This window comes from Lathyrus oleraceus, unplaced genomic scaffold, assembly GCF_024323335.1.
Source record: "Lathyrus oleraceus cultivar Zhongwan6 unplaced genomic scaffold, CAAS_Psat_ZW6_1.0 chrUn0146, whole genome shotgun sequence".
Lineage (NCBI taxonomy): Eukaryota > Viridiplantae > Streptophyta > Magnoliopsida > Fabales > Fabaceae > Lathyrus > Lathyrus oleraceus.
This window is the reverse complement of record NW_026112537.1, coordinates 86,555-102,682: the sequence shown is the minus strand read 5'-3', so window position 1 is coordinate 102,682 and position 16,128 is coordinate 86,555. Positions and strand designations below refer to the sequence as shown.

Genomic DNA, 16,128 nt, shown 5'->3' with positions numbered 1-16,128 from the left:
TAAAATTTGATTGCGTTGTGTGAATGATGAAAATGTTGTTGTTAAACCCATGAAAATTGATTGAATTGTGGGAATGATCAAAATGTGATGTTAAACCCATGAAATTTGATTGAATTGTGTGAATGATGAAAATGTTGTGTTAAACCCATGAAATTGATTGAATTGTGTGAATGATGAAAATGATGTTGTTAAACCCATGAAATTTGATTTAAATTATGTGCATGATGAAAATGTTGTCGTTACACCTATGAATTTGATTGAATTGCGGGAATGATGAAACATTGTTTTTAAACCTATGAAATTTGATTGAATTGTGGGAAATGAAGAAATGTTGATGTGAAACCCATGAAATTTGATTGAATTGTTGTAATAATGAAAAGTTGTTGTTAAACCCATGAAATTTGATTGAATTGTGGGGATGATGAAAATGTTATGTTTAAACCCATGAAATTTGATTGAATTGTGTGAATGATAAAAAAATTGTTGTTAAACCCATAAAATTTGATTGAATTGTGGGAATGCTGAAAATGTTGTTGTTAAACCCATGAAATTTGATTGAATTGTAGGAATGATGAAAATAATGATGTTAAACCCATGAAATCTGATTAAATTGTGGGAATGATGAAAATGTTGATGTTAAACCTATGAATTTTGATTGAATTATGTGAATGATAAAAAAATTGTTGTTAACCCATTATATTTGATTGAATTGTCTGAATGATGTCGATTTTGTTGTTAAACCCATGAAATTTGATTGAATTGTGTGAATGATGAAAATGTTGTTGTTAAACCCATGAAATTTGATTGAATTGTGGGAATGATGAAAACATTGTTTTTAAACCTATGAAATTTGATTGAGTTGTGGAAATGATGAAATGTTGAAGTTAAACCCATGAAATTTGATTGAATTGTGTGAATAATGAAAATGATAATGTTAAACCCATGAAATTTGATTGAATTGTGGGAATGATGAAGATTTTGTTGTTAAACCCATAAGATTTGATTGAATTGTTTGAATGATGAAAATTTTGTTGTTAAACCCATGAAATTTGATTGAATTGTGTGAATGATGATAATGTTGTTGTTAAACCCATGAAATTTGATTGAATTGTGGGAATGATGAAAATGATAATGTTAAACCCATGAAATTTGATTGAATTATGGGAATGATGAAAATGTTGATGTTAAACCCATGAAATTTGATTGAATTGTGGGAATGATGAAAATGATGATGTTAAACCCATGAAATTTGATTGAATTATGGGAAGGATAAAAAATTTGTTCTTAAACCCATAAATTTTGATTGAATTGTCTGAATGATGAAGATTTTGTTGTTAAACCCATAAGATTTGATTGAATTGTTTGAATGATGAAAATGTTGTTGTTAAACCCATGAAATTCAATTGAATTGTGTGAATGATGATAATGTTGTTGTTAAACCCATGAAATTTGATTGAATTATGGGAATGATGAAAATGATGATGTAAACCCATGAAAATGATGAAATTTTGTTGTTACACCTTTGAAATTTGATTGAATTGTGGGAATGATGAAAACATTGTTTTTAAACCTATGAAATTTGATTGAATTGTGGAAATGATGAAATGTTGATGTGAAGCCCATAAGATTTGATTTAATTGTTTGAATGATGAAAATTTTGTTGTTAAACCCATTAAATTTGATTGAATTGTGTGAATGATGATAATGTTGTTGTTAAACCCATGAAATTTGATTGAATTGTGGGAATGATGAAAATGATGATGTTAAACCCATGAAATTTGATTGAATTGTGGGAATGAGGAAAATGTTGATGTTAAACCTATGAAATTTGATTGAATTGTGGGAATAATGAAAATGATGATGTTAAACCCATGAAATTTGATTTATTTATGGGAATGATAAAAAAATTGTTGTTAAACCCATAAATTTTGATTAAATTGTATGAATGATGAAGATTTTGTTGTTAAACCCATGAAATTTGATTGAATTGTGTGAATGATGAAAATGTTGTTGTTAAACCCATGGAATTTGATTGAATTATGTGCATGATGAAAATGTTCTTGCAAAACCTATGAAATTTGATTGAATTCTGGGAATGATGAAAACATTGTTTTTAAACCTATGAAATTTGATTGAATTATGGGAATGATGAAAACATTTTTTTAAACCTTTGAAATTTGATTGAGTTGTGGAAATGATGAAATGTTGAAGTTAAACCCATGAAATTTGATTGAATTGTGTGAATAATGAAAATGTTGTTGTTAAACCCATGTAGTTTGATTGGATTATGTGAATGATGAAGATTTTGTTGTTAAACCCATAAGATTTGATTGAATTGTTTGAATGATGAAAATTTTGTTGTAAACCATGAAATTCAATTGAATTGTGTGAATGATGATAATGTTGTGTTAAACCCATGAAATTTTATTGAATTATGGGAATGATGAAAATGATGATGTAAACCCATTAAATTTAATTGAATTGTGGGAATAAATGAAAATATTGTTGTTAAAACCCTGAAATTTGACTGAATTATGTGAATGATGAAAATTTTGTTGTTCAACCCATAAAATTTGATTGCGTTGTGTGAATGATGAAAATGTTGTTGTTAAACCCATGAAAATTGATTGAATTGTGGGAATGATCAAAATGTGATGTTAAACCCATGAAATTTGATTGAATTGTGTGAATGATGAAAATGTTGTTGTTAAACCCATGAAATTTGATTGAATTGTGTGAATGATGAAAATGATGTTGTTAAACCCATGAAATTTGATTAAATTATGTGCATGATGAAAATGTTGTTGTTACACCTATGAAATTTGATTGAATTGCGGGAATGATGAAAACATTGTTTTTAAACCTATGAAATTTGATTGAATTGTGGAAATGAAGAAATGTTGATGTGAAACCCATGAAATTTGATTGAATTGTGTGAATAATGAAAATGTTGTTGTTAAACCCATGAAATTTGATTGAATTGTGGGGATGATGAAAATGTTAATGTTAAACCCATGAAATTTGATTGAATTGTGTGAATGATAAAAAAATTGTTGTTAAACCCATAAAATTTGATTGAATTGTGGGAATGCTGAAAATGTTGTTGTTAAACCCATGAAATTTGATTGAATTGTAGGAATGATGAAAATAATGATGTTAAACCCATGAAATCTGATTAAATTGTGGGAATGATGAAAATGTTGATGTTAAACCTATGAATTTTGATTGAATTATGTGAATGATAAAAAAATTGTTGTTAACCCATAATATTTGATTGAATTGTCTGAATGATGACGATTTTGTTGTTAAACCCATGAAATTTGATTGAATTGTGTGAATGATGAAAATGTTGTTGTTAAACCCATGAAATTTGATTGAATTGTGGGAATGATGAAAACATTGTTTTTAAACCTATGAAATTTGATTGAATTGTGGGAATGATGAAAACATTGTTTTAAACCTATGAAATTTGATTGAGTTGTGGAAATGATGAAATGTTGAAGTTAAACCCATGAAATTTGATTGAATTGTGTGAATAATGAAAATGTTGTTGTTAAACCCATGTAATTTAATTGAATCATGTGAATGATGAAGATTTTGTTGTTAAACCCATAAGATTTGATTGAATTGTTTGAATGATGAAAATTTTGTTGTTAAACCCATGAAATTTGATTGAATTGTGTGAATGATGATAATGTTGTTGTTAAACCCATGAAATTTGATTGAATTGTGGGAATGATGAAAATGATAATGTTAAACCCATGAAATTTGATTGAATTATGGGAATGACGAAAATGTTGATGTTAAACCCATGAAATTTGATTGAATTATGGGAATGATGAAAATAATGATGTTAAACCCATGAAATTTGATTGAATTATGGGAAGGATAAAAACTTTGTTGTTAAACCGATAAATTTTGATTGAATTGTCTGAATGATGAAGATTTTGTTGTTAAACCCATGAAATTTGATTGAATTGTGTGAATGATGAAAATGTTGTTGTTAAACCCATGAAATTTGATTGAATTGTGTGCATGATGAAAATGTTCATGCAAAACCTATGAAATTTGATTGAATTGTGAGAATGATGAAAACGTTGTTCTTAAACCTATAAATTTTGATTGAATTGTGGAAATGATGAAATGTTGATGTTAAACCCATGAAGTTTTATTGAATTGTGTGAATAATGGAAATGTTGTTGTAAACCCATGAAATTCGATTGAATTGTTGGGATGCTGAAAATGTTAATGTTAAACACATGAAACTTGATTGAATTGTGTGAATGATGAAAATGTTGTTGTTAAACCAATAAAATCTGATTGAATTGTGGAAATGATGAAAATGTGATGCAAACCCCATGAAATATTGATTTAATTGTGGGAATGATGAAAATGTTGATGTTAAACCCATGAAATTTGATTGAATTATGGGAATGATGAAAATGATGATGTAAACCCATTAAATTTAATTGAATTGTGGGAATAAATGAAAATATTGTTGTTAAAACCATGAAATTTGACTGAATTATGTGAATGATGAAAATTTTGTTGTTAAACCCATAAAATTTGATTGCATTGTGTGAATGATGAAAATGTTGTTGTTAAACCCATGAAAATTGATTGAATTGTGGGAATGATGAAAATGAGATGTTAAACCCTTGAAATTTTATTGAATTTTGTGAATGATAAAAATGTTGTTAAACCCATGTAATTTGATTGAATTGTGGGAATGATTAAAATGATGATGTTAAACCCATGAAATTGGATTGAATTGTGGGAATGATTAAAATGATGATGTTAAACCCATGAAATTTGATTGAATTGTGGGAATGATGAAAATGTTGATGTTAAACCCATGAAATTTGATTGAATTGTGGGAATGATGAAAATGATGATGTTAAACCCATGAAATTTGATTGAATTATGTGAATGATATGAAACCCATAAAATTTGATTGAATTATGTGAATGATGAAGATTTTGTTTTTATATCCATAAAATTTGATTAAATTATGTGAATGATGAAGAATTTGTTGTTAAACCCATAAAACTTGATTGAATTCCGGGGATGATGAAAATTTTGATGTTAAACCCATGAAATTTGATTGAATTGTGTGAATGATGAAACTGTTATTGTTAAACCCATGAAATTTGATTAAATTATGTGCATGATGAAAAATTTGTTGTTACACCTTTGAAATTTGATTGAATTGTGGGAATGATGAAAACATTGTTTTTAAACCTATGAAATTTGATTGAATTGTGGAAATGATGAAATGTTGATGTGAAGCCCATGAAATTTGATTGAATTGTGTGAATAATGAAAATATTGTTGTTAAACCCATGAAATTTGATTGAATTGTGGGGATGATGAAAATGTTAATGTTAAACCCCTGAAATTTGATTGAATTGTGTGAATGATAAAAAAATTGTTGTTAAACCCATAAAATTTGATTGAATTGTGGGAATGCTGAAAATGTTGTTGTTAAACCCATGAAATTTGATTGAATTGTAGGAATGATGAAAATAATGATGTTAAACCCATGAAATCTGATTAAATTGTGGGAATGATGAAAATGTTGATGTTAAACCTATGAATTTTGATTGAATTATGTGAATGAGAAAAAAAATCTTGTTAACCCATAATATTTGATTGAATTGTCTGAATGATGAAGATTTTGTTGTTAAACCCATGAAATTTGATTGAATTGTGTGAATGATGAAAATGTTGTTGTTAAACCCACGAAATTTGATTGAATCGTGGGAATGATGAAAACATTGTTTTTAAACCTATGAAATTTGATTGAATTGTGGGAATGATGAAAACTCTGAACCCTGAACCCTGAACCCTAAAAACCCTAAAAACCTTAACCCCAAACCCCAAACCCCTAACCCCAAACCCCAAACCCCTAACCCTTCAGGGGTTTTCTTGTTAATGCTAAGTACGCCTCGTTTTCTCCTAAACATTTCAACAGGATCCCTTCAGGGGTTTTCTTGAATAATTCATTCCCCATCAAAACATAAGATAAAGCCCTGTACTTGGTTTTTCTTTCTGTATCTATCGAAGGGTCCTTGAGATAATTCATAATTGGATTCCTCCAATCTGTATCCATTAAGGTATAAATGGTCAGTACTTCAAACTCTTCTTTGTTAGCATATCCTAACTGAGTGCTTTCCAAATCCGTCGGAGACAATCTGGCAGCCATTGCTTTTCCTCTTACTTCGACAAGTTCCTCTAGCTTCTCTTTTGAAATTCTATACCCTGAAGTTATTTGTGCTAAGTCATTAGCTTCTTGGTTTTTTATTCTAGGAACATGTTTTATGTCTATATATTCAAAAAAAATTGAGCAACCTACTTGCAATGACGAAGTACATAATCAAATTTTCTTTTATACATTTGTACTCTTTCGTTAGTTGCTTAATTACTAATTCTGAGTCTCCTTTAATTTCGACCCTAGTTTCCCCCAATTCCAACAAAGCCTCAAGTCCTGCAATAAGGGTTTCATATTTTGCTTCGTTGTTAGAACAAAGGGGACCTTCGATTCTACATTTGAGTTTTGTTTGAATTCCACCAGGAGAAATTATCATGATCCCAACTCCACTTCCATCCTTATGAGTGGAACCGTCGAAGAATAATCTCCAAGGTTTTAACTCAACTTGAAGTTGAGGACTTTCGACCACTGCATGGTCTACAATAAAGTCTGATATTATTTGTCCCTTCATTGCCCTTAAAGGCATAAAGGCTAAAGAGTATTCAGTGAGGGCTAATGCCCATTTGCCAATTCGACTGTGCATTATTGGCTTCGATAACATATACTTAATGACATCAAAGTGTGAAGAGACGTATAAATCAATAGGTTTTATATAATACTTGAATTTAGTACAAGAGAAATGCAAACAAAGACACAACTTTTCTATTGAAGTGTATCTAGTTTCTGCATCATTTAAAACCCTACTAAGATAATAAATGGCTCTTTCGACGCCATATTCATTCTCTTGTGCTAACATGCTACCTATAGTAGTGTCGGAAGCTGATATATATAATCTCATAGGCTTCTTTCCCCATGGTGGTGACAAGATATGAGGATTCGTCAGATATTGCTTGATCGTGTCGAATGCCTTTTGATGTTCATCATTCCATTCGAACTTCCCTTGTTTCAGGCGTAGGAGGGGAGAGAAGGCTTGAGTTCGACCACTTAAGTTTGAGATGAATCTTCTCAGGAAGTTTATCTTTCCTAATAATGATTGCAATTCTTTCTTAGTTGATGGTGTTTTGGTCTCCATAATAGCCTTCGTCTTATTATGATTGATTTATATCCCCTTTTTATGGACCACAAAGCCCATAAAATCTCCAGCCTGCACAAAGAATGCACATTTAAGAGGATTCATCTTTAAGCCATGTTTTCTCATTCTTTCGAATGATTGGCTCAGATGGGTTAGATGTTTTTCGTCTGATATAGGTTTTATCACAATATCATCTATATAAACCTACATAAATGTCTCTATATAATCATGGAATATAGAATTCATTGCTCGCTGGTATGTTGCCCCAGCATTTTTTAAACCAAAGGGCATAATTATCCACTCATAAGTGCCTATTGTCCCTGGACATCGAAAGGCTGTTTTGGAAACATCCTCTTCAGCAATGAAAATCTGGTTATAGCCAGAATATCTATCAAGCATGCTAAGATATTCATAGCCTGCAACTGAGTCAACCAGCATCTCTGCCACAGGCATTGGATACTCATCTTTAGGAGTTGCTACATTTAGATCACGAAAATCTATACATACTCTTAAAGAGCCATTTTTCTTAATTACAGGAACTATGTTTGCAATCCATTCGACATGCCTTGTGGTCCTGATGAAATTGCATCGGAGAAGTCTTTCGACCTCTTTTTTGATCTTTGAGAGGATCTCTGGGGCGAATCTCCTTGGAGTCTGCTTGATGGGCTTCTTGCCATCCTTGATAGGCGGCTTCAATTCGACCAGTTCCCTCTTCAAACCAGGCATCTCGTCATAGTCCCAAGCAAATCAGTCTTTGTTTTCTCTTAGCAGTTCAATTACTCTTACTTTCAACTTGGGGTCCAATTTAGTGCTGATGTAGGTGATTCTTTTTGTGCTCCCATCTCCAAGATCAATTTCTTCAAGGGGATCTTGCACTAACAACTTCGCACTCGACGTCACTGGATCTTTTTCGAATCCCAGAGACTCTTCGTCATAGATGGCATCTAACCTCTGGTATGTTAATTCCATAGGCACCTATTCGTCAAGGGGTTTTGGTGTAAAGTACTCCTCAGGTCCTGCATTATAAATTTCACCATATGTGGCTTTGTCAGCCATGTTAGTTATCTCGGCTTCGAGAGCCGCTTTTCTTTTGGTCTCATCCATGTAGGCCGAAATCTTTTCAAAAAAAGAAGACTTAGGCATAATCCAGGTCTTCATCCCAGCCTGTTGGTTGTACTTCAGATGATTCCCATTCTTCTGGGTCCCCTATAATTTCCATATCCCACTGAAAGCCATTGGGATGTAGAGTCAAGAAATACAAAGCATTTTTATTTGGGGAGTAGATGTCTTCAGCTGGGTGGCATGGTCCTATATGAGCCAAGTTCCTGTCGAAGTTCTTCTTATCTACATGGTTCACTTCCGCCATGAAGTAACTTGGGCCAGCTTCAACATTTTCTACTACACCATCTTCTCTCCAGATGGATACCCTCTGATGCATGGTCGAAGGAACTGCCCCTATTCCATGGATCCATTCCCTTCCTAGCAGCAAGTTGTAATTCGCCTTCGCAGGTATCACCATGAACATTGTTGGTCTTGTGATTGATCCAACAGTCAGATCTACTTGTATGACACCCAGAGTCTACCCTATCTTACCCTCATAGTTCGACAATACCATATTGTGAGGTTTAACATCAGTATTGAACATACCTATCTTTTTTAACATGAACTGAGGCATCAGATTGACTGCTGCTCCTCCGTCCACCAGAACTTTGTTCACCCCCACATGTTCAACTTTAGCTCTAATGTAAAGGGGTTTGAGATGGTTCTGCATCCCTTGGTGAGGCCTTTCAAAAAGAGCATTCTACTCTTCGACAGCGTCGTTGTTGAGAACATAGTAACACACAGGTTTATGCTTCGCCATCTCCACAACATCTACTTCCTCATTGTCTTCAATCTCCATCTCCTAATTATATTTGTATGGCAGAACTGATACCACATTGCAATTTATATTAACAGATGACACTCCGTCGAACTCAAAGTCGTCAGTAAGCATTTTTTCCTCCCTTATTTGTTCCTCCTGAACTTTCTGATTTGTGTTTTTGTTTTCATATGAAAACAACTCCTTCCTACAGGGGGTTTAGTCGAATTTGTAACATTTGAGGGGACCTCGATGTTGCTGGATTCTCCAATCTCCCTCGAAGTCATCTCTCTTTCAGCCTTCCTCAACCTCTGATGTCTTCTCCACTGGGACCTTGAATGGGATTCTTTCCTTTGTAGTTCTCCAGTCTGATAGCCTCTCTCTTAGATGCCTGGAACTGTTTTCTATAAGCCCAAGAGGTTCTTCCTCCATCCTCAAAACTTTTCCACTTTCCCTTCTTCGACCCCACCTGAGTCCATTTGTCCTCAGGGACTTCTGCCGGAAGCTTAAACATAACTCTTTTCGCCCTTAGGTGAGGGTTGTCTTGCCTCCTAGGAACTCCCCTCTTGTCGAATATGTACATATTCGGGTTACCTCCGTGTCCATCCCAACCTTGGTTAGATGGAATTCTCTCAAACGCTTCATCCAATTCCCTGTTGTAAATTGCCCCACATCTGGGACACATCAAGCATTTTGTTTCGTACTTGTAGCAACGCACAATAAAACCAAGAAGGCTTTCTCCAGGCTTGGGATACACCTTCAGTAGTTGGCTTTCCTTTCTCCAATTTCTCTCAGTCTTAGTTCGTTGCCATCTTTCATAGTCCTCAGCCACCCTTCGACACATCATGATGCTACACCTTGGGCATAACAACATGTCAAAATTTCTTTTGTGACACCTCCAAAGGTATTCACGTAGGCTCTCATTGGCTTTGGGATAGCCAAACTACATTCCCTCTTGCTTTATCTTCAGACACCGCTCCACTTCCTCCATCTCTAGGGGGGTTGGTTCAGACTCACCATGTTGACACCTAGATTGGCGCCATCAGCGATTGAAATTTCCTCAAATTTCTTCCTTAGGCCCTCTATAGGCTCAGTTGCCTTCCCATTAAGACCTTCAGTGGCCTTTGGTTCGACATCAGCAACCTGTTCACCTTCGACAGAAATTCCAAATGGAACATCATTATTTAGGCCATTAGTAGCCTGTTTTCCAACTAGCACATAACCTTCAGTTCCTGTTTCCTTCACAACCTCCACTTCCACCATGTCAATCATGTTGATTTCGACAGGTTCAGCATAATTTGTGTTAGCAATGTTGAGGGGGTCAACGTCAACCTTCATCTGGTTTCTCCCCCTGTCAGCGAACTTGAGGCGGCCATCCTTAATTGCATTCTGAATAAGATCCCTGAAAAGAAAGCATTGTGAGGTTTTATGGCCTAAAAATTTGTGATATTTACAAAAGCCTCTTTTCTTCCGTTGTTCTAACGGAGGAATTTTGGTATTAGGAGGCACTATCATTTGACCATCTTTTACCAATAAATCGAAGATTTCATCACATTTGGTAACATCAAATGTGTAAGTCTTTTTAGGAAATCTATCATTCTTTTCAGTTTCGACAGGGTTCCTACCATTCGAAGGTGTAAGTAATTTACAAGCATAAGGTGGTGCTTCTTTTAATTCAGCCAAATCTACTTCGAATTCCTCGAGACCATAAGGGTCATTAGATATTTTAGACTCCTCATCTTCGACTTCGATATAAGCAACCCTTTCTTTCTTATAATTCTTATTCGCTCTGGCCTTTTCAAATTTTGAACGTTCGACATGTCGAACCATGTCTGCTAATTGGGCCATATCTCTTAGATACTGGGTATCTAACTTTTTCCTAATGGAATAGTCTAACCCTCCAGCGGCCATTTCGACCAACTCATGTTCAGGCACTACTGTAAAGCATCTAGATTTCAACAAACGGAACCTATTCAGATAATCATCTATAAGTTCAGTGAATTTTCTTTTAATACTGGCTAATTCCTTAAGACTTATCTTAGTTTGGCTCATGTAGAATTGTTCATGAAATAATCTCTCCAAATGAGGCCAAGTATCTATGGAATTTGGTGGCAAAGTTGTAAACCACATGAAGGCATTCTTCGTTAAAGAACTGGGGAAATATTTCATTCTTAGGTTCTCACTGTTCGCCAAATCCCCTGCCTCAGTCATGTATCTGGCTATGTGTTCTATAGTGGATTCGCTAGTGTCCCCTGAGAATTTGGTGAACTTAGGGATTTTATAACCCATTGGTAATTCAGTTTGTAGGACGTATTCTGATAAAGGAGAGGTATAATTTGGTCGTCGAAGTCCTGTATTCAGACCATTATGGGCCATGATTCTCTCTATCATAGTAGTTAAGTTATTTTCCATCATGTTTTCTTGCCTAACCCTATGAATTAATTTGTTTGCATCCTGGTCTCTATTAACCATCATTACTCTCCTAGGTTGTTCTTCAGGGACTTCCTGTCGAACTGGTTGTTGTTCTAATCTTGCCCCCATGACCCTTTCGTCAGGCGCTTGTCTAGGTGGTCGAACCTGATTTATAGTTGGTTTTTCTTCCTGGATTATAACTTGGTTTGGTCTGCGTCGAACAGAGGACTGAGGGGCGCATAGGAAATCTGATATGTGTCTCATCTGCGCTGACAGTTGTTGGTATGTTTGGGCATTATCATTGTTAGTCCTATTTACATTATGTATTAGGGGAGAAAAATGGTATTCATTTCTCTGGCAAGAACTCATACCATATCATGGTTACTAGCATCCATTTGTTGTCTAAAGGTTGCCTGGTTATTCGTTGTAAGGGTATGTAATAGGGTGGATAATCCTTGTGATTGGGTATTTCGACCTACATGGTTCATGCCAGAACCAAAATTTTGAATTGACGAAATAACCGTATTATGGGGTTGAGTATATATGGAAGTATTATTTTGAAGTCCTGCCATGGAAGTATATGGCATTCCATATGGGTATTCTCTCCAAGGCCAAAAATTCTCAAATCCCGGTGGCCTAGGGGTAGTAGGTGTTGGTTGGGTTCCGACAATTGTCGAAAACGGGCCAGGGTTTGAACTTGCAGAAACGTCTGCTACTCTTGACATAATAGGCATTGTTGTCGAATTATTTAAGGCCATGGATCCAGATGTTGGTATGGCCCGTGTACTAGGGATCTCAGTGAATGCATCAATCGAACTTGTTCCGACTGTGCCTGTTCCCTAGTGTAACACCTCAAAATTTGCCCTCCTCTCTTGGGACTAGCTTAGCATATTGCATTGCATTTGTAGGTCATTAGGCATTGCATTTTTTGCATATCATGTGGAAACATTGAGCAAGTCATCCTCCCAGGTCTTGATCAGGAGATAAAGAGGTTAAGGGATTCAAGCTGAGGGTTTCATTGAATGGATCACTAGCCATCTGAGGGTGTGTGCTTCAAGTTAGGGTTTCTTGGTTCCTCAAGGGGGTTGAGCTTTATCTTGGTTGAAATGGTACATCATCATCATCATGGTCTTGTCATCACCAAGAGATTCATTATGCTTGATCAGATTCCTTGGGATTAGGGTTTTGACCTCTGGTCAACCCTAATCATCTGCATTGTGCCAATCAGGGCTTGTCAGAGAGATGAGGTCTTCATTGAGATGAGGGATCATCATGTGGTTTCATTGAGCTTATGGAAGCTAGGGTTTCATGTTTGAGCCATTTCATCAGGAGATTGAAGCTCAAGTTCATCAGTGCATAGCCAATTCTTCTATCAATCAACAAAAGTCAACCAAAGGTCAACTGTTGGATTTGGAGGTGGGAGAGGGTTAGAGACACTTCATTCATGTCCAAACAAGTTTCATTTGACATTTCAAACATCAACAATGAAAAAAATAAAGTCAGATGAAAACTTTCCAAAAATAGAAAGTGACTTGTAATTCAAAACTACCAAAAATGGAAAGGTTTTCTCCTCAAAATTACATGTCCAAAAATGCTTCAAATGAAATTTTGTCCAACATGAAAGTTGAATATCTTGCTCTCACCTTTCCAAAAAGTCCAAGAACATGAATTTCTTATTTGTGGTTGGCAAGTTATCATCAAATCATTGTCAAGAAAAGTTGAATTTCAAAAGTGCATAACTTTTGAACCAAATGGCCAAATGAAGTGGGACTTTTTGGAGAAAATTTCTTTTGATCTCCTCTATTCAATTCATGCATCACATTTCATTAAAACTCATCACACAAAAAGTGTATTTTTCAAGTGAACCTAATTTGAAAATTGGAGGGAAAAAGGTGAATTTGAAAATTAGGCATGGTATTCAGTCAATTCCAATTGCATTTGCTTAGAAACAACATTTCCAAGTGATCCAAGGCAGAAATTGGCACTATTACATTGATTTTCACAAGTGAGGGTGAATTGGCCAATTTGCAATTTGCACATACACTTGCATTTTCATTAACCACTTGCATTAACACTAATCATGATTACCAACATCATTAACATCACATATATAAACCTAATTCTAACTGTTTTTGTGATTAACACTTCATAATTCAGAAATCTAGATCTAGATCTCAAGAACTCTTCATTTTTCCTCTCAACTTTTCTTCATTTTTCTGCACGAACCTTGCATCATACTTGATCTAATCTTCATCCATGTGCATAATTGAGTGGAATTGAAGCAAGGAATCATCACTTTCAAGCCAAATCGTGGACTGTTGCAAGTGAACTCATCCATGGCAGTTTGAGTTTTCATCAAGATCGTGCATAATTAACATCAAAGCTTTCATCCAAAGCATCATAGGAGAGCTGGAGAGCATCTGTTTCAGCATTTCCAAGCCAGAAAGCATCGAATTCAGTTCTGTGATAACACGAAATTATATCATATTTTAGGACTTAATTCCATTAAATTCTATGACTATTTATTTCAGTTCACTTCATTTTATAAGATATTACGTGGTATTTTCTTCCTATTTGTCTCAGGTGGTTTATTTTGAAGCACAAGTAAAAATGGAAGAAAAGGAGGTGCAAAAAGGAGAGAAAAAGAACCAAATGCCAAAGCCCAGCCCAAAGCGCAAGACACAAATGCTGTGCCTGTGACGGACGTCACAGAGGGCGTGACGAGCGTCACGCAAAACAGCCTTGTGACGGACGTCACACATGGTGTGACGAACGTCACACCATTCCCCTACTTTTTGGGCGCAAGTAACGCCTCAGAGACTTGAAGAGACGTTGAGGAGTGTTGGGCCCTATATCCACGCCATGCAATTAGCCACGTTAAAGACCTTTTGGCAGCAGGCAGTTACTTAATGACACCAATATAAATAGCCACTTTTAAAACCTAAAGTGGTTCCGAAGCTTTTCCAATTTTTTCCTTTGCCGTTTTTCGCTTTTGCAATTTTCTTTTCCAGCAATTTAGGTATTGTTTCTTTATTATTTTTACGAGTTCTACACTATTTCCCTTGCAATTTCCTATTTCCTTTTTAGCATTTAGTTAATTCTTTTCGCACAGTAGTTTCTACACCGGAAACTATTGTGCACCTTTTTACCGGATCTAACCTTACGTTAGAATCTAGTTTTTATTTCCTTGGTTTAATTTATTGTTTAATTGAAGAATCCAAGAACAAATCCTACCGACTTGTGGTGGAGTGTTCAAGACTATTGTTTAACGCATTCAGGTTCTTTAATTATTATTTAATGCTTTGTTTTATTATTTATTTATATTATCTGCCTGGGATGAGTCTGTTTATGCATGATATGTATTTTTGTTTGTTTAGCATGTCTGGCTAATTCGCCTAGATATCGGTATGTAAAGTAAGCGGAATAAGGGATCAAGACTAAGTCGGTCTAATTAAACTTAAAATTAAAATCAATCTTTTTACGGTCTCAATTTACAGGTTTAATAACAAGATTTTTTACAAAAGTAAAAGACATAAAGAAGTTAAAATCAATAGAGCGAGAGTTTGAGGTTTTAACTGGACAGTGTAAATTAGGCATTAATTCTAGATCAGGGCGAGAGCAAGTTTTAGAGTTAATTGAATTCTGACCTTTTCCAAAAAGTATTTTTAAAGATTGAATGTGAGGACGAGAGTTAAGCGTTCGGATTTAATTGTATAACCTAAGTCAACAGAGCGAGAGTTTGAGATAAGGGTGTTTAAAACGGTCAGTGTTTTCTTAAAAAGAGTTTCTGCAACATTATTGCTTTCAAAAAAAATGGTTTTTGACTTAATTATAAGTGACAGCTACATTAACATAAAATCATGGTTTATTCAACAGAGCGAGAGTTTGAGATAAAACCTTTAATCAATAAAGTTAACTGAAACGATTTATTTTAAAACCAAGAAACCGACAAAGAATTGATTCCCTAATTACGACGAACTACATACCGATATCCGCTTTATTAATATTTAATCTAGATCTTATTTTAGTTTTAGCTCTTCCCCCAAACAATCAAAGTATTACCTGCCTTAGCTTTACGAAGTAACCTTAGATAACGGTATATCGATTCATAAGTCCCTGTGGGATCGATATCTTTTAAAACTACGCGATAGAACTGTGCACTTGCAGTTTGTACCCCATTCTCGACTCACACAGTCGAGCGATCAAGTTTTTGGCACCGTTGCCGGGGACTTTTATTTAATCGATATCGTAACTCTTCCGTTACGCTGTAGAGACTAAGGTTTCTTTTTCTTCTATTCTTTCTTTCGTTGATTTGTATGCCACGCACTCGCTCACAAGGCGAACCGCTCTATTTACGAATCAACGATATCGAACTATATCTCCGAGTCTTACGACGAATTCGGGAATATCGTGCTGCAAACAATCTCCCTCCTGTAGAACTTCCTGATTTCAAAAACCTTTTTCCTTCGATAACCGAGATGGCAGAACCAGCTCGTGCTCTTAGAGATTACGCCGCTCCATCGCAAGATGAGCCGCATTCAAGTATTGCTCCGCCCGCAATCGAAGCAAACAACT

The 16,128-nt window shown here is 35.0% G+C and overlaps 1 protein-coding gene and 1 pseudogene across 1 annotated transcript; one reads left to right on the top strand and one right to left on the bottom strand.

Annotated features, from left to right (window-relative positions):
- Nucleotides 1-10,134: 10,134 nt before the first annotated feature.
- On the bottom strand, nt 10,135-11,817 carry LOC127112536 (uncharacterized). The gene has a single exon (XM_051046358.1). The coding sequence runs from the start codon at nt 11,815-11,817 to the stop codon at nt 10,135-10,137; it is 1,683 nt and encodes a 560-aa protein (XP_050902315.1).
- Nucleotides 11,818-12,123: 306 nt separating this feature from the next.
- The window catches only part of LOC127112534 (NADH-ubiquinone oxidoreductase chain 4-like), a 53,264-nt pseudogene continuing 49,259 nt past the window's right edge, over nt 12,124-16,128 (top strand).